This window comes from Panthera onca, chromosome A3 (genome assembly GCF_046562875.1).
Source record: "Panthera onca isolate mPanOnc1 chromosome A3, mPanOnc1 haplotype 2, whole genome shotgun sequence".
NCBI lineage: Eukaryota > Metazoa > Chordata > Mammalia > Carnivora > Felidae > Panthera > Panthera onca.
The window spans coordinates 109,976,991-109,998,652 of record NC_138341.1 but is presented as its reverse complement, the minus strand read 5'-3'; the positions used below and the strand labels follow the sequence as shown (position 1 = coordinate 109,998,652).

General features: G+C 49.7%; 2 protein-coding genes across 3 annotated transcripts; both read right to left on the bottom strand.

Moving 5' to 3' along the window:
- Positions 1–6,706: 6,706 nt before the first annotated feature.
- Positions 6,707–12,407, bottom strand: SPEF1 (sperm flagellar and cilia associated 1). Of its 2 annotated transcripts, XM_060613344.2 has the most exons (8): positions 9,899–12,407; positions 8,881–8,992; positions 8,434–8,590; positions 8,201–8,240; positions 7,985–8,045; positions 7,657–7,780; positions 7,438–7,541; positions 6,707–7,180 (listed from the first exon to the last, which is right to left on the bottom strand). In XM_060613344.2, the coding sequence occupies exons 1-8, from the start codon at positions 10,005–10,007 to the stop codon at positions 6,856–6,858; spliced, it is 1,032 nt and encodes a 343-aa protein (XP_060469327.1). In that variant the 5' UTR covers positions 10,008–12,407; the 3' UTR covers positions 6,707–6,855. The 2 variants fall into 2 exon arrangements, with proteins under 2 accessions (XP_060469327.1, XP_060469338.1); XM_060613355.2 differs by having other exon boundaries at positions 7,067–7,541.
- Positions 12,408–12,512: 105 nt separating this feature from the next.
- On the bottom strand, positions 12,513–15,430 carry CENPB (centromere protein B). Its single transcript, XM_060613264.3, has one exon. It carries the CDS (start codon positions 15,160–15,162, stop codon positions 13,342–13,344), a length of 1,821 nt encoding a protein of 606 aa, XP_060469247.1. The 5' UTR covers positions 15,163–15,430; the 3' UTR covers positions 12,513–13,341.
- Positions 15,431–21,662: the final 6,232 nt, after the last annotated feature.

The following is a 21,662-nucleotide window of genomic DNA, read 5'->3' as shown; positions in this document are numbered from 1 at the left end:
CAAAACTCACACTCCCTTCAAGACCAAGTTAAGACCTGCCTTTATTATGTCTTTGAAGACAACTTCTTCTCAAAACTATCCCTGGTGTGGGCTGTTTCAAATAGAGACTAGCTGCTAACTGGGCACTGCCTGGGGCCATTTCCTGTCAACTTCTTTAAGCAAATATTGACTAAGTGTGTATGATGAGCAAGTTACTGTGCTAGGCTATGGAGTTACAGGTTCTCACAGTTCAGGGTGGGAGTACGCCGCACAAAAACAGCTGTGGTTTCTTGTCCCTGCCAAACACTCTTCACACTCCTAGGTGCTGGGCAGTTTGGGGGACTGGCCAATTGAAAGGATCTGCAATACAGAGCTGCCCATGCCCTGGGATACTACAGGCTCCATTGCAGCCCAATGGGTCTGTTTACCAAGAAGAGGGATGCTAATATCAGAGTGGCGCCCAGGCCCTGGGACTTCCTGCGCAGAGGGCCTTGATAGAGCTTTGAGGGAAGCCACAGGCACCCTGGAGATTGGGGCAGTAAGGGAAGGCATTAAGAACAACTCCAGGGGCACCTGGGTGGCTCATACTTTCTCTTTCTCTCTAAAATAAAAAATAAAAGGGGCACCTGGGTGGCTCAGTCGGTTAAGCATCTGACTCTTGATTTCCACTCAGGTCATGATCTCACAGTTCTCTGACAGAGCAGAAACGGCTTGGGATTCTCGGTCTCCCTCTCTCTGTGTCCCTCCCTCACTCATGCTCTCTCTCTCTCTCTCTCTCTCTCTCTCTCTCTCTCCCAAAAATAAATACATAAACATTTAAAAAAAAGAACAACTCCAGTTTAGGAGAACAGACTGAACTCATGTAAAATACCCATTCCAGCTCCAAACATATGGTATTCTGGATTCTATTCTTTTTAATAAAAATTAAACAATTGTAACCTTGTTGGAAAACTGCTGGGCAGTATTAAAGCTGAAAATGCCAACCCTCTGACCCAGCAGTTCCATTCTTAGTTACATACCAAAAGACGTGTATACAAATACGCATGGCAGCACCATTTGGAATAGCCTCAAACTGGAGACAACCTAAGTGTCCATCAACAGTAGAATGAATAAATGAACTTCACTGTATTCATACAATGGCCTATCATACAGCCGTGACATAAAACAACCTCTACTGAATATGTGTAACAACATGGATGATTCTCACAGGCAATATTAAGCAAAAGAAGCCCTGCACAAAGATAGTATAAACTGTATTGTGTATTCTAGTACCCACCTCGGTAAACATATATATGCAATTTCTCTTGAGTATATATTGAGGAATGAAATTGCTGGGGAATAGCTGTGATGCCTTTATAAGGTGTCAACTTAGCTGTGGTGAACTACATTTCCCAGAATTCCCTTCCAATTAGGGTGGGACACAACAGTCATTTGTAAAATATGTTTTCAATTTATTTTTTATTTTATTTTTTTAAAAAATGTTAATGTTTATTTATTTTTGAGAGGCAAAGCATGAGCAGGGGAGGGTCAGAGATAGAAGGAGACACAGAACTCGAAGCAGGGGCTCCAGGCTCCAGGATCCGAGCTGTCAGCACAGAGCCCGATGCAGGGCTCAAACCCACAAACTGTGAGATCATGACCTGAGCTGAAGTTGGATGCCCAACTGACTGAGCTACCCAGGCACCCTTTTTACTTTTTATTTTATTTTATTTTATTTTATTTTTAATTTTTTTTAATGTTTATTTATTTTTGAGACAGAGAGAGACAGAGCACGAACAGGGGAGGGTCAGAGAGAGAGGGAGACACAGAATCTGAAGCAGGCTCCAGGCCCTGAGCTGTCAGCACAGAGCCCAACGCGGGGCTCGAACCCATGGACCGTGAGATCATGACCTGAGCCGAAGTCGGACGCTTAACCGACTGAGCCACCCAGGTGCCCCTTTACTTTTTATTTTAGAGTGAGTGTGATTTGGGGAGAGGGGCAGACAGAGAGGGAGAGAGAGAGAGGGAGGGAGAATCTTAAGCAGGCTCCACACTCAGCACGGAGCCCAATGCAGGGCTCAATCCCACGACTCTGGAATCATGATCTGAGCCAAAATCAAGAGTCAGATGTTCAACCTACTGAGCTACCCAGGCACCCCCACAGCAAGCATTTTGGCATGATATTCGGAGGGCAAAAGAAAAGCAGTGGCTGTATTGGCAGACTTGCAAAGTCTAGGCAGAAGTTGTCTAGCCCATACACTTTGTTACCTATCTGCTGGCTCACGTCATTGACATGGGATCACAGTCAGGCTTGCAACTACTCCATCCTCCTTCAGGATCCTCCTTCAGTTTCTTTGACTCCTGGGTCAGATAACAGAGGGCACCAGCCTCTCCTGCAAGACACCCATATCATCAAATTTGGAGGTAGTGGGAACTGACACGAGCTCGAGTTGGCAATCAAAGCTTTCAGCTTATTCTCATGGGTTCTGGCTTGTCCTTTCTCTCCCCCACTTTACATCCATCCTCCCTTCCCAACGGCATGACCTGTAGACTTTAAGCTCCAGCATCAGATACAAAACAACAGTCTTACAGAAATTGTTTAACAGTTGACCCAAAGCCAACTATGTTTTTTGTTTCTATGTTTCTATGATTAAACCCTAACTGACACAATAGCATAGGCAGGTGTTTAATTTTATAGGAAACTGCCAAACGATTTTCTGAAATGGTTGAACTCATACCCCATCAGCAGAGTACTAGGAGAGTTCTAGTTGCCTCACCTCCTCATCAGTACGAAAATTACCAGTTTTGTAAAAACATGACACTGTGCAAACCAACACAGGGCAACAGGCCACCAGTCTTCAGCCTCTGCTCTGAACCATGCCCTTGCGAAGGACAATTTCACAATATCCACCAAGATTACAAATGTACATATTCTTTGTCCTAACGTAGAATTAACCATGCAGCTATACTTGCATGAAATACTAAATATGGATGCAGGAGGTTATTCATTGTTGCATTATTGTTTTTAATAACAGAAACAACTTACATGTCCATGAACAGAGGACTGAGTAATTAAATTTTGTACACACAATAGAATATTATATGGCTTTTAAAACAGGAAGTTTTCAATGTAACGGTATGGAAAAATATTGTATTAGTTGAAGTTCACCAGAGAAACAGAACTAATGGGAGACGATACAGAGACAGGGCTTTAGGTTATATAGGTGATACAGATACAGACTTATTATAAGTAATAAGCTCTTGTGATAAGAGAGCTAACTGGAAAGTAGCAAGATCTACAGAATGAGTCAGCAAACTGGAACCTAGGAGAGTCAAATCCAAAGGCTGGCAGGCTCAAGACAAAGGGAGAATTGACATTTCAGTTAGAGTCCAAAGGCAGAAAGAAAAAAAAAAAAAAAAGTCCCAGTTCAAAGACCATCAGAAAGAAGAAAGTTTCTCTTACTCAGGGAAGAGACACCCTTTATATTCTATTCTGGCCTTCAACTGATTGGATGAGGTCCATGCACATTAGGGAGAGCAATCTGTTTTACTCAGTCTACCTTTATTTATTTTTATCTTTATTTTATTTTATTTTATTTTATTTTATTTTATTTTATTTTATTTTATTTTTGAGGGAAAGCAGAGGGCAAAAGGAAAGGGAGAGAGCGTCTTAAGCAGGCTCCATACCCAGTGTAGAGACCGACACAGGGCTCGGTCTCACAATCTTGAGATCATGACCTGAACCAAAGTCAGACGTTTAACCAACTGAGTCACCCAGGTGCCCCTACCTTTAAATTTAAATGCAAATCTCATCTGAAAACACCCTCACAGAAACACCAAGAATGTTTGACCAAATATCTGGGCACCCTGTGGCCCAGTAAAGTTGGCATATAACATTGACCATTGCATACCTGTAAGAGATTGTATGGAGTGGAAAATCAAGATACAGGACAGAGTGGGTAGTATGCTTCCCTTTTATGGTAAGAAAAGGGCGGGGGGCAGAATAGCCATAAAGGTGAATATTTGCTTGCATTCACAAAAAGACGTTCTGGAAGAATGCACAGAAACCAAAATTAACCCTATTACATGTGTGTGGGCACCGAGTGGACTTTTTACTTTTTATGTGTGTTTTATTATTCAAAACATTGAGTAACAACAAAATTTAAGTATCTTTTTTTTTTTTTAAAGAATTTTTTTTTAACGTTTATTTATTTTTGAGACAGAGAGAGACAGAGCATGAACGGGGGAGGGTCAGAGAGAGGGAGACACAGAATCTGAAACAGGCTCCAGGCTCTGAGCTGTCAGCACAGAGCCTGACGCGGGACTTGAACTCATGGACCGCGAGATCATGACCTGAGCTGAAGTCGGCCGCTTAACCGACTGAGCCACCCAGGCGCCCCCAAAATTTAAGTATCTTTTTGCATGCCTTCTCCTCTTCTAGGATTGTAAACACTTGGGGAGACAAATTGTGTTTTACATTTGTGTTCCTGGCATTTAGTACATAGTAGGCACTAAACAAACATTTGAGGAATTAATAAATGAATGAACCAGAAGAAATCAGATTTCCTGTGGGTCAGAAAGGGAAGAGGGGTGTGAGGATCAGAGGGGGAAAATATGGCAATGGCTGTCAGAGGGGAAGTTTGGAGAATAAGAGAGATGTTGAGAAGAGGTATAGAATTATAATGTGTGATGTAATCCACTTTCATATTTATTCCCAAGAAACATTCAGTAAAATTCTCCATCGTTTGGGGATTTAATTTGTAGGGTTTCGAACATGATTTTAGATTCAGGCACATCCAGGTATTAGGAATAGCCAGGGTTGGGGCAGGAACTCGAGGAAAAGGAACCTCCAGGACTTGGCCTAGCCTCTGCCGTGGAGGAAGCCAGCAGACTCTTGAGAGGGTGATCCCTGCCACCACACCTGTATTCTGGGCCCACTGTCCTCCCGTCAGGCAGAACCATACCCTACCCAACCTCCTGGTCCCCAAGCCCCTCCACAAACCATTCCTACCAGCTCCACACATAGGAGTCTCCAGGTGTGTGTGGTCCATGATGACAGATTCAGAGAACAGAACTTTGGAGAATCAGTGCAGACTACAGCAAGATAACAGTGCTAGAGCTGGGGTCAATATGTGTGAGGGCTGGTGGTTAATTTGGGGAAAGTAGAAGGTCAGGCTGAAGCCAGTGTTAACCTAAGACCTGGTTGAGTGCAGAGAAGAGGCAGGGAAGAGGCTCAGACCAAGGTCAGGAGTAGTCATCAATTGTATTTTTATTTATTATTTTAGGAGCTCAGGTGAACAGAATTGGGCTACCCATAGTCCTTAGTTCATAACACTCTCTCCCTGCTTGTCCATAAACAGCCCACTATGAACACCTGTAAACCCACCACCTGCCCAAGGACTAAAACATTAAAAATAACTCACTCCTATGCTTCTTGCATCTCTGCCTTCTGCTTCCTCTCAGAGGTAACCACTATCCTAGATTTTATCCTTTCATTGCTTTTTTCCTCCTTGTGGTAGACAGACAGTTCCTACAATGGCTCCCAATGATCCCTGTCTCCTGGTATTCACACCCATGCACACCTCTCCCCTTGAATGTGGGCTGGACCTCATGACTTGTAATAAATAGGATACAACAGGAGGGAGGGAGGGGAAAAAAAAAGAAAAAAAATAGGATACAACAAATGTGATGGGTGTCACTTCTGTGATTATATTAGATAGGATTGTAATTGCCATCTTGCAAGAAGACTCTGTTAACTCTCTCCCTTGCTGGCTTTGATGAAGTGAGCTAGCATACTGGAAGTGACCAAATGGCAAGGAAATGAGGGCACCAGCCAACAACTAGCAAGAAACTGAAACCCTCAGTCCTACAGCCCACAAGGAACTGAACTCTGTCAACAACCAAGTGAACTTGGAAGTGAATCCTTCCCCAGTTAAGACTTCAGGTGAAACCACAGCCCTAGCCACCACTTTGAGTGCAGCCTTATGAGAAACTCTGAAGCAGAGGGCCCAGCTAGGCCACACCTGGACTCTTGACACACAGAAAAGATGAGATAATAAATTTGTGCTGTTTTAAGTTTGTGGTGATTTCTTACACAGCGATAGAAACTAATACAAGTTATTTTCAATTCTTTTCTATTACAAAGAATGTTGCTATGACTATTGCTATACCTGTGTTACAGAATACAGAACACAAGAGCTTAAGTTTCCCCTGGGTATATGCTGAAATATGTCTAGGAATAGAATTGTGGGGTCTCAAAATGTAATGCCAGTAGTCAGTAAATTTTCAGAGTTAGGGTCATATCATGGCCATAGTATCTTGGTCAGGGTTGGGAATCAAGCTTGGCCTCAGTCCATAGAACTATGGATCAAGTCTGTGAGCAGGGTTGGGAGTCACACAGAGGACAGGTTTAGGGGTCAGTCCATGGGCAGCGTTGAGGGTGAGGGTGCGGCTACATTTGGGGAGAATCTGAAGCCTGGGTTTGGAGTTGGGTTTGGACAGGGCTAGAAGATTCTGTGAGGGTGAGTTTGGGGGTCAGTCTAAGGCCAGTGTTAGAAGTCAGGCTGTTCTAGTGCACAAGACCTGACCCTGTGATATCATCAACCTACCAGGCAGTGGCCACCCAGGGCCCAGCTGACCAAAGGTGAAACCCACTCTGGGCCTACAAGGCTCTTTCACTCAAAATGGGGGGGGGGGGGGGCGGGCAGTGCGGCTTAAGAAGGGCAAGAAATCTAGACAGAGAAGGCAGTCGCAGGAAAGATAGCACAACTTCTTTAATGGGGGTAGTGCGGTCCTGTATCTCCAAAACATTCTCAAAGGTGCCCCCTAGGAGGGGAGGGAAGAGTGTTTGGAACAGGCACAGCCCATGTCTTCCCCACTCCTGGCTGAAGCCACTCCTCACCCCTTCCTCTCCAGCTGCTGTGCTCTCCAGCCTCGAGTTGGGCCCCAGGTGAGCGCGCCGGAGAGGGAAGCTTCTCCCTCAGCTGCCTCGGGCAGCTTCCCCCGAGGTCCAGAGCGCAGAGAACTAGCCCGGATGGAGACGCCGCAGTCCTCAGGGCTGGGCGGGGACCTGTTTCTAGGGGTGTGCACCGAGTCCGGGCACCGCCCCCTAAGGCCCAGAGCAGGGAGCACCAAGGTGGGGCCCCTGGTGTCGGGCATGGCTTTGGGGAGCATGCCAGGTCTCTGCACGTGGCTTCTGGGTTCTGCAAAGCGGTCCATTCTCCTGACCCGGATGGAGTGGAAGGAGGTGGGTCAGTCCGGGGGGCTGCGTTCTGAGGGCTCCTGCCTCACTGCCCCCCAACTCACCCCCAACCCAAGGGAGGGGAGCGCTGGCGCCCATGAGGCTCTTTGGAGCTGCTGGCTCCGCGCGCCGGTAGGTCCGTCAGTCCGTCGGTGGGTGCGTGGGTGGGTGCGTCGGTCTAGGCGTCCGGGCTCTGGCGGGTACTGGGGCGTCCCCGCGCGGCCCCGGCCGCCGCTCACCGCTGCTTACGCTCTGCCTGCTGGAGCCGCCGGGAGAGATCGTCGATGCGCACGTTCTTGAGCTGCAGCAAATGCTCTAAGCGCCTCACCTTCATCTGCAGGACCTGGGCCGCGCCGCACAAAGGTCAAGCCAGAGGCCCGCTGCCTTCTGTCCCCACCACTGCAGGCCCTAAGCACCCACCGCCCCACCACCACCCGCGCCTTCCCAGTCACCCTCACCTGCACAGTCTCCTGAGAGGCCAACAGCTCCTGCTCCTTTTCAGCGATCTGGAGGACGAAGCTTGGGTCGCCCTGCAGTGCCTGACTATATCCCGGAGGTCGGGGCGCTGGCAGCCGACCCCCCCTGGGGTGGGAAGCAGCTTAGCGGAGGCCCGAACCTCAGGCCCCATTCTCATCCTTCCAATGCCCCTCGGCCAGGCCTTCGCTCCCCGTCCCCTACACCCCCACTTCCTGCTTTCCCAGGAACAACCTGCCACCACCCTTACCTGCCAGCCCTGTGTAGGGAGATCACCAGGCCTGGTGAGGTAGGAACTCCCAGCCTCCTTACCTGAGCTGCCCTCCTCCCTGAGAGTCCGGGTCACCTTCCCCTCGGGCCTTCTGGGACAAACCTGAGACCAGGCAAGTGGAGGAGTTAACCGTGCTGGAGTCCTATTTTCCTGACTTCTCCCTTGCTTCCCCCAACCCCGGCCCCCCTTCCCCCATAGGAAGGAAGGACAGGAGGAAAGCTTCTCCTGGGAGAGAAGAAAAGTAAAGGCCACTTTACCCACATCCATGTAGCCAGTGCCATCCTGGGGAGCCAGCTCCTGAAAGAACCCCCAGGGTTTACTGTGAGGTAGGATTCGCTCATCCCCAAGGAGCCCCATGTCTCTTCCGTGGTCCCCAAGACCAGGCTCCCTTTGCCAGACACCCTTCTCCCACACTTCTTGCCACGGCGGGGCTTCCCGCTGCCTGGGAAGCTCCCACAAAGTAGTGGGAGAAACTTGAGTGGGGTGGCACCTGTAAGGAGCCCGCGCCCTGCTTCCTGCGCCTCTGGCGCTCCTCCAGGCGCTGCCTCAGCGGAATGAGCACTAACTCCACCACGCCTGGCGCGCATTGCGCGATCTTGCGCATCACGTCCTCTGGTACCGAGAAGTTCAGCTTGTTCAGCACCTTCCTGGGAATAGACACAGGACTGGAGGACTGGGTCCTCGGGGAATGAAGTGAGGGGCGTGGGGGAGAAGGAAGGGGGTGCAGCCCTGGGGGAATGAGCCAGAATCTTGGTTGTCACTTTTCCTTTGTCTCCTCAAAAACAACAACAACAAACCCTTGATTTTGTTACCAGTTCTGCCTGCGTTGTCCCTCCCTACCCTGACACCAACAGAGTCCCAGCTCCCTGGGATCCTGGGGGTGGGGAGGGGGGAACGGGGTTAGAGATTTCGCTAGTGCACCCAAGTATTCTGCTACCTGTTTAGGTGACCCCAGTTGTTGAGCTTCTGTTGGAGAGAGTTGGCAGGGACATAATTGTGCATCTCCACCATCTTGGGGAAGTAAAACTTGATGACTTCTGCGACCAGGACTGAGGGAATGGAAGCAGATGTGGAAGGTGGGGGAGGAGGCAGTAGGTAAGGGAGAAGGAGTAGGGAGAAGATGTGCATGTAATGAGAGAATTGGGGGTTACAGAATGGTGTGACCAAGCGGATGGGTGGAGGTGTGGAAAGGGAACGGATGATAGGGAGGGAGGGGTGGTGGAGGAGAGGGAAGGAGTTCAAGAAAGCAAGATTAGAAATGAGTGATCAGCCTCCAGCATACCCCAGAGAAGCAGCATCCCATCCCCATTAACTCAAGCATATGAAAACTGAGGTGTCTGGTCTTCAGAGAAGGAGTCTCCAAGAGAGCCTATCAGGAGCCTGGGGCCCCACCCTAGGCATTCACATGGACACACACACACACACACACACACTCCAACAGCAAAGTCCCAGGATCACAAACACATATGCACACAAGACCCCCTACATGCATACAGGACAGAATGTATCAACAAACATATGCACATACACAAGCTCAGAATCCCACAAGACAGATATATAGAATATAGTAATGAAGAAGTACATACAGAGAGATGCACAAAAACATACACAGACACACGTCTTAGTCATTAAAGTCCCAGGAGGGCATCACAGACTCACACTCAGACACCACAACCACACATGCCTAAAGAATAGAACAAGGGGACATACATATAGACCCACACACAGCCATATTCCCACAGATACAGATAAACACACACGCGCACACATTTGTATAATTGAAGTTCCAGGAGATAGTCAGACACCCCCCCCCCCCCAACATACACATACCCACACGCACAGAAACACAAAGAGACACATGCACACAGACCCCTTACACACGTACATACAGAATATGTAGACAAACACGGACACATGGGACACACACAGGGGTGCACACACACTAAGGTGCACACCTCCATCACTGAAGTCCCTGGAGAGATTTCTCTTGGGCCGGGATAGGGGGATGTTGTCTACCCACAGGTACAGCTGGTGCAACGCCTCCTCGTCCACGCTGCCAGCCATTGGCACCCCCAGCAAGGCAAGACCGTTCCAGTCGTGCAGCGTCAGCGCCAAACCGCACGATCTCTCAGATGCCTCTTCTTTCGCCACCGAAGGCGCCCAGACCGGCCTCTGCCTCTCAAACCGGGAAACTCGCTTCCCAGCTGGGAGCAGCCATATTGTTTTCTGAAACCATGGCAACTATCCTTGACTCGGAGGGGAACAGGGGCTTCTGGGAATTGTAGTTTTCTCCCTCTACCTACTCTCAGGCCCCAGCTTTGAATAGGCGATTAGGTGGCCTTGTCTTCCCAGCATCTGCGCCCACTCCACCTGATCAGCCACTGGCCCACCCTGGGACCTGCCAAACCCAACTGGGCCCTCAGAATCCCTGCCCCAGCATCCTCAGGGCCGAGATTCCCCTTCTGGATCCTTCAGCTATCAGTCCCAAGTGAAGGCAGCATCCCAATGTTCCTCAGCTTTATCTGGGTGTCCACTGTAATTAATCATCTGCTGCTTCCCATCTGGATTGTGTGATAGGCTGTGTGACAGTGCCTCCTTGCTGGGTCCCTTCTCAAAGCTCTGTGCTATTAAGGCCATCACCACTACTGCCCTTCCCAGCAGTGTCCTGGTAGGGCATTTAATATGTCACCCAGACTCCCAAGGAGAATACTCGGCTCAAGGCCAGTGCCTCCGGCAGGTTATTTAACTCCTTAACCTTATTTTCCCCCTTTGTGAAGTGGGAATGGTTCTATTTGTCCCAGTGGGGTAAGAGGGAGGAAAATGGGAAGGGTACTTACAGATCTGCATTTGTATGGGGACTGAGGGTATGGGAATTGGCTACAGGTATAAAAGCTGCAATAGCTCCTGTAAACACTCCCATAATCCCTCATCTCCCTCCAAAGAGCGGTTCTTCCATGGGTTAAAAATGGACTTCAGTAGCCAGTTCCATTTCAAAGGAGCACTATTTTTAGAAGGGTTAGGGGTGTGGGTTCTGTCTTAGTGAAAGGACACAAAGTAGCAGTCAAGGGACTCCTAGGGTCAGCCAGGGAAGAAAGTTTGCTTCCACCGAAGACTAGCAATGTGGCTTTGGGCACATTACTGGACCTCTCTGTGTCTGTTTTCTCGTGGTTTCACCTACCTCATAGGGGTTTTGTGAGCATCTAAAATGCTTAGCACAGCGCCTGGCACACAGCAAGGGCCCTATTAACATCACTTGGTGCCATCATTATTGAGATGATCTCAGTTCCAGCAGAAGAGAAGACAAATGGAAATAATTTGCCTTGTTGGTATTTGAGATGAGGGACTGGGTTGAACAGGGGCACCTGGGGAGAAACCTACCGCTCCCGTCTTAACTCCAGAGCAGGCCAGGGGGTAGGCTGGGCTTTCTTAGGACTTTCCAGTTTTCTCCTCCATAGCTCAGATGGGGGTAAGGGGAATCCCAACTACTTTTTGCCGTCACTTAGTTTCATTGCCTTTAAGGCTTACAGGGAAACCCTGAGTTCCAGGAGTGTGGAAGGCCAAGTATGGAATCGTCACTCTACCTTCTTGTTTTAAAATCATACATATTGGTCTTGCCTTTCTGGAAGGGACCACACCCAGGGCAGGCAAGGGACAAAAGATGGCCTAGATATCCCCCCACCCCCAACATTCCAGGGTGGAGAGAGGAAGAACTGAAAGGAAGTAGTGGGGAGGGAACCACAGTGGTGATGTGCCAGCCCTGGTGAAGGTGGGAAAACCGGTTTGGGGCCCAGAGCTACCTGGCCTCCCCAAGCCCAGGCCCTCCCCTAGTTGGAACCAAGGGGGCCTGAGGGCCTCAATGAGGGAGGGGCTGGGCCCTGACAGGAGAAAAGGGGTTAGAGATCAGCAGAGGCACCAATCTTCACCTTTGGACTGGGGTGCCCCCTGGAGGGCACCACAAAGCGAGTTGCCCATTCTTCCTCAGCCTCTTGGGGGTGCAATGTATCCCAGGAATTTTATCTTCCTCCTGTACTGTCCCCAGGATAACCAGCCACCAGGCTCGGAAATGCTAATCACTGAAAGGCCTAAAGGGCTCCCTCTTTAAGCATCAAAAGTAAACCAAGGGAGGCCCTGTATGTACCTCTGAACTCCAACCTGGACCACAGGAGTTGCCCCAACATTCCTTTTGCTCTGCCTTCTGGCCCCACTCCTACAAGGACACCAACTTTAATGGGCTTGATAGGCCTAGTTCCCAGTTCAATTTGGTCCAACAGGGATTGCTGGCTCCCTCCCTTCCCTCCTAGCCAACTGATCCTGAGCTGCTTCTTTCTAACCCCAAAGCAGGATAAGGCCCGACTTCCTTAAACCCAAGGAGATACACTAAAGACCCCTTCCTCCCCAAGCTTGGATAATACTTAGATATGGAGGTGGTCCCTCACCCCAGTCAGGGTGTAGGCTGTGGCCGCCCTCTCAACGCTTGGTTCCATGTCCCACCAGAGCAAGGACCAAAGGGAGCCAGGACAGGACGTGTTCCCAAGACAGACGCAAGCCCAGACCATGAAGGATGCACCCTTGGCTGTTAAAACGTTCACCCCCACAAAAGGGGGGTGGACAGATTTATTGAATTCAGACTGGGAAAGGAGCGGCTGGATGGCTGGACTCTGGGCCCAGCCCCAGGCACCCTGCCCAGGATAGGGCCCTGCCAGAGAGGGAGGAGAGGCATGGGGCCTGCAGCTACCCACAAGGGAAGTGCCCATTATCACTCCCCTGGAGGGCCTCTTGGGAACCTCCAATTTGGAAAGAAAACCAAGGGCCACAGTAACCTGGACTGGGCCAGAGAAAGGGATTGGGAAGATGGGGAAGCAGGCAGAGGCAGGCTCAGGAGCCTGCGGTGAGTTAGACTGTGCTTCTCAAGGCGGCCCAGGGGCAGGGTGGGGGGCTGCCAGCCTTGTGGCGGCCTAGGCTGGACTTTCCTCTGGAGCCCTTCCCAGAATGGCTTTGGGGTCCCCCCCACCAAACACCTGGTGTGGACGGCAGAGGGGAGAGGCACTCTCCGGCCGGGAGCCTCCAGGGCCCAACCCTGGCTGCTACTGTGGCCTAGTCCACTGATGGCACGGTGTGGTAGCACCGGACAGCTCCCCACCCTCCCCACCTGGTCCCCCAAGCCCAGGGGCAAATGGGGAGGAAAGAGGACTCTGAGAAAGAGGCAATAAGCAGGCAGTGAGGCTGACCCCAGCCCTGGGCCCTACCGAGGTGGCTGGGCCTGTCACAGGGCCAGAGGAACATCACTAAAGGATCTGGAGCTCCCCATTCTGGCTCCATCCACAGCGGCTGCCCAGAGAGTCCTCTGCCCTGGGCTGGTGCTGCCACATCTGGGTCGGGCATGGCTAGGCCCAGTGGCTCAGCTCTGATGTCCAAGACCCCGAACTCCTGCCTGCCGGGCATGGTTCTTCCTGGTCACGTGGACCAGATCGTGTTCCAAATGAAGGATGTGGCTCTGCACACGGTCATCAATGGGGAAGGAAGTCAGGTACCTCTTGACCATAGCGAAGTAAGCCATGGCCTCCCCAAAGCTGGGCACAGGCACCTCATCACCATCTTCCTCCTCATCTTCATCATCTTCATCCTCCTCATCATCCTCATCTTCCTCCTCTTCCTCACTGTCAGACTCAGAGTCCTCTTCACCCTCCAGGAAATGGAGAGTAGGGCACTGGGCCTCCTCTTGGGCACTGTAGCCCCCGAAGCTGCCACCAGCTTCTACTACCCCCTGGGCCCAGTCCTCAGCCTCCAAGCCCTCAGAGGAGCTCTCTTCCTCCTCTTCCTCCTCCTCTTCATCACTGTCATCAACATCACCCTCCTCTTCCACCTCCTCTTCCTCCCCCAACTCCTCTCCTTCCCCCCCTTCCTCCTCTTCACCCTCTTCTTCCTCCTCCTCCTCCTCCCCTTCACCCTCCTCTTCCTCTTCCTCCTCTTCTTCTTCCTCCTCTTCCTCCTCCTCCTCTTCCTCCCCCTCACTCTTGAGGGCAGTGGTGATGGTGGCATTTGGGCCACCCCCGAAGCCAGCCTCACGAAAGCAGGCAGCTATGTCCGAAGGCTCCACTGCCTGCCAGGCGGCAGCCACGAAGTGCAAGGCCTCCATCAAACCTAGCTGCAGGCCTGAACGATCCTGGCCCTCTAGTGCGGCCATGGCCTTGAGTAGCATAGCCTGGCGGTAGTGGCCCTTCACCTGTTGGACCACTCCCCGCTCCAGCGGCTGCACGGTGCCCGGCGGGAAGAAGGCCAGCTGTACATGCCGCAGGCCGGAGGTATCCAGGGACTGGGCAGCCAGGCGGCCGGCCAGTAGCAGGACTCGGCGAGACTCTGCAGCCATGCGAGTGTCCAGGGCCTTCAGGTACTTGGCCAGGGCCTGCGTGGTGACACCACCCTTAGAGTTGGCGGTGTAGTCGCAAGGCAGGCCGGCTTGGCCTGCACGGGGCTTGGCCGACTTGCCGGCCACAAGCGGGGGCAGCTTCTCGCTACCGTCTGCGTTGGCGCACAGCAGGACGCTCAGGCGCTGGGTGGCCCTGCGCGCCCGTCCATCGCTGCCGCACAGCCCCGCAGCCTGGTCGGGCAGGAAGTCGTACCACAGACTGGTCTCAATGGCGCTGAACACGTCCTGGGAGGCGTAGCCCTCGGCCACCGACGGCGGCTGCTCCTCCCGAGCGCGCCAGCCCGTCGAACCCCCGCCGCTGCCCTCCGAGGGCACCGCAGGTGGGCTGGCGGGAGCCGCTGGGGGCCGGGGAGCAGCACTGCGCGACCGGGCGCGGGCCACACCGCTGCAGGACACCACACCGTGGCGCCGGCGGAAGCGGTCCAGCCAACCGTTGGAGGCGGTGAAGTCGTCCATGCCCAGCTCCTCGGCTATACGCAGCGCCTTCTCCTTGAGGATGATGCCCTTGACGGGTAGGCCAGCGGCGCGGATCTGCTGGAACCAGGCGATGAGGAGCCCCTCGAGCTTGTCGTAGGGGGACAGCTTGTTGGTCTTGCGGCAGGTGGAGGCCACACCGTACTTGCGCTCCGACGCCAGGATGGCGCGCTTGTTCTTCAGGATGGTGCTCAGCGTGGACGGCGGGATGTTGAAGCGCCGCGCGATCTCGCCCTTGCGCAAGTCCGGGTTCTCCTCCACCTCCTGGATGATCCGCGACTTCTCCCGGAACGTCAGCTGCCGCCGCTTGGGGCCCATCCCGGCGCGCCCCCCGCCCCGGGGCCCGGCGCCACCGCCGCCGCCCCGGGGCGGGGGGCCCGGGCCCGCGGCGGGGGGCACCTGGCGGCCTCTCCCGCGCGCCCCGCCCGAGACAAAGCGGCTCGCGGGGCGGCGGGCGGGGCGGTGACCCGGCCGGGCCGGGGGCACCTTCGGGGGCGCCGGCGGACGCGGCGCCGGGCGGCGGGCGGCAGGCGGCGGGCGCGGGCGAGGGCGGGCGGCGCGGGCGCGGAAGGCAGGAAGTGCCGCGGCGCGGGGAGCAGGGAGCGCGGCGAGCGGGGCGGAGCGGGCGGAGCGGGATCTCGCGGGAAGCGCGGGGACGCCCGGCGCCGCCTCCCCGCCCTCCGCGCCCACCCCCCTCCCCGCCGCCCCGGACCGACCGCGGGGGGGCGCTGCGGCCTGCTGGACCCGCCAGCTCTCGGGCGTCCGGAGACCCGCGGGCGAACGCGCGGGCAGGGGCGCGGTGCCCGGCCTCTGCGCCCAGTGGGCGCCGATCTGCTGTTTATAAAGAATAACAACTGTGTTTTGTGGTTTTTGTTTTGTGACAGCAAAATCTGCGGAATCTGAAAAATACAGGAAACTAAAAATCATCTTTCACCCCAACACCTGGAGAAATGCGCAGGTAACATTTTGGTACGTTTCCTTCCAGTCTTTTCTCTAGGTTCATGCAGTTTTCTTTTTAAAAATTTATTGCATAAAACTGGCATCAGATGTATACACTGTATAACTGGCATCTCCTGCTGTTTTACCTGGCATCAAGTGATGAGAATTTTGCCACTTGATGAAGTATTGCCAACATGCTTTTTAATAGTTGTATATTGTTCCAATTATGGGTGAACACTAATCTGTGTAGCCTATTGTTACCCATTTAGATTATTTTTACAAGCAGCATTACGATTTTAAATCTATTTGCTAGTAATCCCCAAATCCATAGATGAACACTGATAACATCTCCGTGTGTCACCTGGACTTTTCCATGCATACAGGCATAAATGTGTTTTCATCTACAGACATAATGTCGTTTATATATATAAAAGCATACATACACATGAATCCCTGAAACCTCCTCCTGCACCAAACAAATAAAAATGACATATTCTTAAAACAATGAATGCTTTGCGGTAGTTTAAAAAAAAATCTCTTAGAGTAGCTTGAGGTGTGTAGTCAAAGAGGAAGGCTGTGACCCAGGGGGATGGGCTAAGGACCTGGGATGATCTGGATGAGGCTACAAACAAGTGGATGTGTGCAAAGAAGAGGACCAAGGACAGTGCCCTGGGCTCTCCAAGGTTAAGGGTTCAAGAAAGGACTAACAAGAAATTCATGAAAAACAGCTGAAGAGGTTGGAGAACCACCAGGCCTGTGTGCTGTTCTGGAGGCCAAGGGAAGAAAGTGTAACTCACTGCTGTGTTACCATGTATATTTCTTTGAATGCCATTTGAATGTGAATTTTCTAGTCATGCTTTTTGTCCATGTTTCTCTTGTATTTGTCTTTTTGTGGACTTACAGGAGCTCTTCATATGCTCTGAACACAAAATCTTTGTTACGAATATTGCAAATATTTTCTTCCAGTCTGCTACTTATCCTTTAACTTAGCCTAGGGAATCTTAAATATGAGAAGTTTATAATCTTTAAGTAAGCAGCTGTGTCAATTTTTTCCTTTATTGTTTCTGGGTTCTGTGTCTTACGTAGGCCTTTTCCACTCCTGAGACATAAAAAATATTCTTCTAATCACAAGGTCTAGAAGAACATGGGAGATTTTTCCCTACAGGGGCCAGATCAGTGCTTGGCCCATAATGGGTGTATGGTCCCTGTGCAAAGGTGAGTGTAAGGCTACGTGTCCGAGACTCCTTGCCACACATTTTCAGGAAACCGTGTCTACATTTTGGTGGTTTCATCAATGTACACATATGTCCCTCCTGCCTCTTCACCCATCTTGGCTTATAATCAATGTGTGTTTGGGTGAATAGACAATGGGTGGGCTTTTTTTTTTTCTACTTCACTGAATTTTCCCATAAGCAAGTACAACAGGACCTTTAAAATTAAAAGGAGAGTGGAAAGATTGCTGAGGGGCATGAGGAATAATGATTAGGTAGGTAGAATGGGTATTAGGCCTAGTGGGTAGCTTTGGACAGCCTAGGCCAAGACGAGAGAATGTGGACTGTAGACTTCTCTAAGGTGGGGAATTGGAAAGATGGGGCTTACAGAGGGAGGCGGGGGGATCCCAGGGCTCCAGATGGATGGACATAGGAATTGCTCAGCTGAGAGGGAGTGGAAATGGGCCCTATGCCCTGCTACAGGCAGCAGGTAGACCAGATATCTGGAAATGGCTGTGCTGTCAACACAAATGTGTGACTTCTTTTTTGTCCTGGAAGTGGCCATACTGGTATTTTTTTGTGGGAACCAAGGATGGGCCTGGAAGGTGAAGACAATGTGGGCCTATTGATACAGGTGGATACAGTTACTAGGACAGAGATTGTCTAGATATTTGAGGACACCTCTAGAGTTTCTAGAGCCAAGAGTCCCAAGATAAATACATTTCTCCCCTAATCTTCCATAATTCTACTCACACTTTCATTTTTTTTTTAATTTTGAGAGAGAGTGAGGAAGAGCATGTGAGAGCAGGGGAGGGGCAGAGAGAGAGGGAGAGAGAGAATCCCAAGCAGGCTACACACTGTCAGCACAGAGCCCAACGTGGGGCTTGAACTCATGAAATGAGAGATCATGACCTGAGCCAAAATCAAGAGTCGGACACTTAACTAACTGAACCACCCAGGTGGCCCCATCCTTTCATGTTTTGAAGTTTATTTATTTATTTTGAGAGAGAGAGAGAGAGAGAGCGAGCAGGGTAGGAGCAGAGAAACAGGGAGAGAGAGAATCCCAAGCAGGCTCTGCACAGACAGCACACTTTGCTGTCAGTGCAGAGCCTGACTCAGGGCTCGAACTCACAAACCATGAGATCATGGCCTGAGCTGAAATCAAGAGTCAGACACTTAACTGACTGAGCCACCCAGGTGCTCCCCCCATCCTTTCATTTTAACAGCTTTATTGAGATATATTTCACGTATCATACAATTCACTCATTTAGCATATACAATTCATAGATACATGCAACTATCCACCACAGTCAGTTTGAGAACATTTTCATCACCTTAGAAAGAAATCCCTGCCTGGATACTTCATATGAATGGAATCAATAACACATGTCTTTTATGACTGGCTTCTTTCACTTAGAGTCATATTTTCAAGATTCATCCATGATGAACTATCTGTTAGTGCTTTATTCTTTTCTTACAGCTGAATAATATTCGATTGTATGGATATAAGACATTTTTATCCATTTATCATTTGATGGACATTTGGATTATTTCTGTTTTGGCAGTTACGAATAATGCTGCTGTAAGCATTTGTTTGCAAGCTTTTGTGTGAACATGTTTTCATTTTTCTCGGGTATATAGCTGGGAGTGGAGTTGCTGGGTCATATGGTAACTCTTATGTTTAATTGTCTGGGGAACTACCAGATTGAGTACCAGATTCAGGTCTTTGAATTAACTTGAAAATTGTACCTGTTCTTTGGAAAATATTTTAAAATACAGAAGATGTTGAGGGTACAAACATTTAATTCCACTATTCAGAGAATATTCTTGTGGGATACTTTTCTGTGCATATTGTTTTTAGTGGGACCATAGTTGGCATAATATTTTGTAGCCCATATTGTGAACATCTTTTCACGTCAATGATTATTTTCATCAGTGAGTTTCAACTTTCTTTTACGCTAGGAACCCTCTCTTGAAAAGACCATCTTCTGAGAGCCCATTATGTAATCACTCAAATATCAACAATTACTTATTGGGCCCCTGCTGGATGCCAAGCATCCCTGCCTGCCCCCATGCCCATTCTCTTTAAAAGCTGCAGGTATTACACGGTATAGAGGAGTCACCTCATTAACTGCTCCCCTGTAAGAACACCCAGCTTGCTCTCTGCATTTCATTGTTACTAACGATGACTCAATGAACAAACATCTGTGTGTACTTTTATCTCTCTTTAAGAGAAATCCGTAGAGGTGGGGTATGGGGTCCGAGGCCAACCTTGGCCGTGGGCCCATACGAGGTGCCTGGAGGTGAGAGAAGAGGCAAATGACTTGGTCCCTGTTCTTCAGCTCAGTCAGCTTGAGGAAGTGACATTCGGGAAAGGGAAAAGGAGATTTCAATAAATAAAGCTCATATCTTGCAATAGTTCCTTTTTAGGAATTCATTCTGTGTGTGCCTGCCGCATCAATGTAAAAATGAATAACCTGAATTTTCAGCATTAGGGAATTGAGTAAATATATGCCTTTATGGTACTCATATGGATCCACCTCCAAGTAAAAGAAAGCAAGGGGTAAAACAGTGTTTCACATACTGTTTGTTATATCTGTAAAAATATGGACATATGCTTGTACATATATAGACCTACACTGCCCACTGCGGTAGCCACTAATAGCGTGTGATTATTGAACACTGGATATGTGGTGAGTACAAGCTGAGATGTGCTGTGAGTGTAAGATGCACATTGGACTTTGAGACTTGGTACCAAAAAAAAGTATCTAAAATATCTAATTAGGGGCACCTAATCTCACAGCTCGTGCGTGGGTTCAAGCCCCGCATTGGGGTTACCTGCTGGAAGCCAGCTTGGGATTTTCTCTCTCTCCCTCTCTCAATCCTCCTCTGCTCATGTGCTCTCTCTCTCTCTCTCTCAAAATAAATAAATAAACTTTCAAATAAAATACCTAATTAACAATTATTACATTGATAATATGTTTAAATGATAACATTTTGAATATATTAGATTAAATAAAATATTAAAATTTCAACTGTTTCTTTTATATTTTTTAATGTGGCTACTAGAAGATTTTAAATTATGTATATGGCTCATATTTGTGCCTGCCATTATGTTTCTATTGCCTAGGACTGTCATAGACTATCTCCAGAATATGCAACAAGTTTATGATAGTGACTGCGTCTGTTCTGAATGTTTGTGTGGGATGGAAGATTGACTTTTCACTGCTGTTTTGTACCATTTGAATTTTCTCCCTTGTTCAAATTTTTGGTACCATGAACCAATTTTTTTTTAATTTTATTTATTTGTTTTTGAGAGAGAGAGAGAGAGAGAGAGAGAGAGAGAGAGCTCACGAGGAGGGGAGGGGCAAAGGTAGAGACAATCCGAAGCAGGCTTTGTGCTGTTAGCATGTAACCCTACACGAGGCTTGAACCCACAAATGGTGAGATCATGCCTGAGCCAAAATCAAGAGCCCGACACTCAACTGACTGAGCCACCCAGGCACCCCAGTAACATGTTCCAATTTTAAAAAACCATTTAACATGTCACAAGCCATGATGGAAAAGGCACTAGAAAAATGAATCCCATAAAGATGCCGTGTGGATGGAGTACTATGTGGCAATGAGAAAGAATGAAATATGGCCCTTTGTAGCAACGTGGATGGAACTGGAGAGTGTTATGCTAAGTGAAATAAGCCACACAGAGAAAGACAGATACCATATGTTTTCACTCTTATGTGAATCCTGAGAAACTTAACAGAAACCCATGGGGGAGGGGAAGGAAAAAAAAAAAAAAAGAGGTTAGAGTGGGAGAGAGCCAAAGCATAAGAGACTCTTAAAAACTGAGAACGGGGCGCCTGGGTGGCTCAGTCGGTTGGACGTCCGACTTCGGCTCAGGTCATGATCTCGCGGTCTGTGAGTTCGAGCCCCGCGTCGGGCTCTGTGCTGACAGCTCAGAGCCTGGAGCCTGTTTCAGATTCTGTGTCTCCCTCTCTCTCTGACCTTCCCCCGTTCATGCTCTGTCTCTCTCTGTCTCAAAAATGAATAAATGTTAAAAAAAATTAAAAAAAAACTGAGAACAAACTGAGGGTTGATGGGGGGTGGGAGGGAGGGGAGGGTGGGTGATGGGTATTGAGGAGGGCACCTTTTGGGATGAGCACTGGGTGTTGTATGGAAACCAATTTGACAATAAATTTCATATATTGAAAAAAATAAAAAAATAAATAAATTTAAAAAATAAATTAAAAAAAATGCCGTGTGGGAACAGGCTTGGAGAAGCAGAAGGATTTTGCAAACGTGATAATTTTTCCTTCTTTTCTGCCAAGGTACTGGGGTCACACCAGACCCCCTTAAGTGAGCCCACAGCTTGATGTGTACAGTTTAGAGGCACGGTGTTCCTTTCATGGGAAGTGGAGCTTTCTGAAGCCCAGAATTGTCATTGTAACCAGGACCTGGCTGGATGTGGGGAGTTGTTTCTCATACAAAATGATTCCAAATATCTATTTTAGCTTATTTTTATTGACTATCTTTTTTTTTTTTAATTGGGCACATAATCTGTGATCTAACTGGCAAAAGGAGATGTGGGAAGATACACAGAGCTGATGGGAGGAATGCTCTGGAATGACCTCTCTGTGGTCTTGGGCTCTCCTGACTGGCCCAGAGGTGACC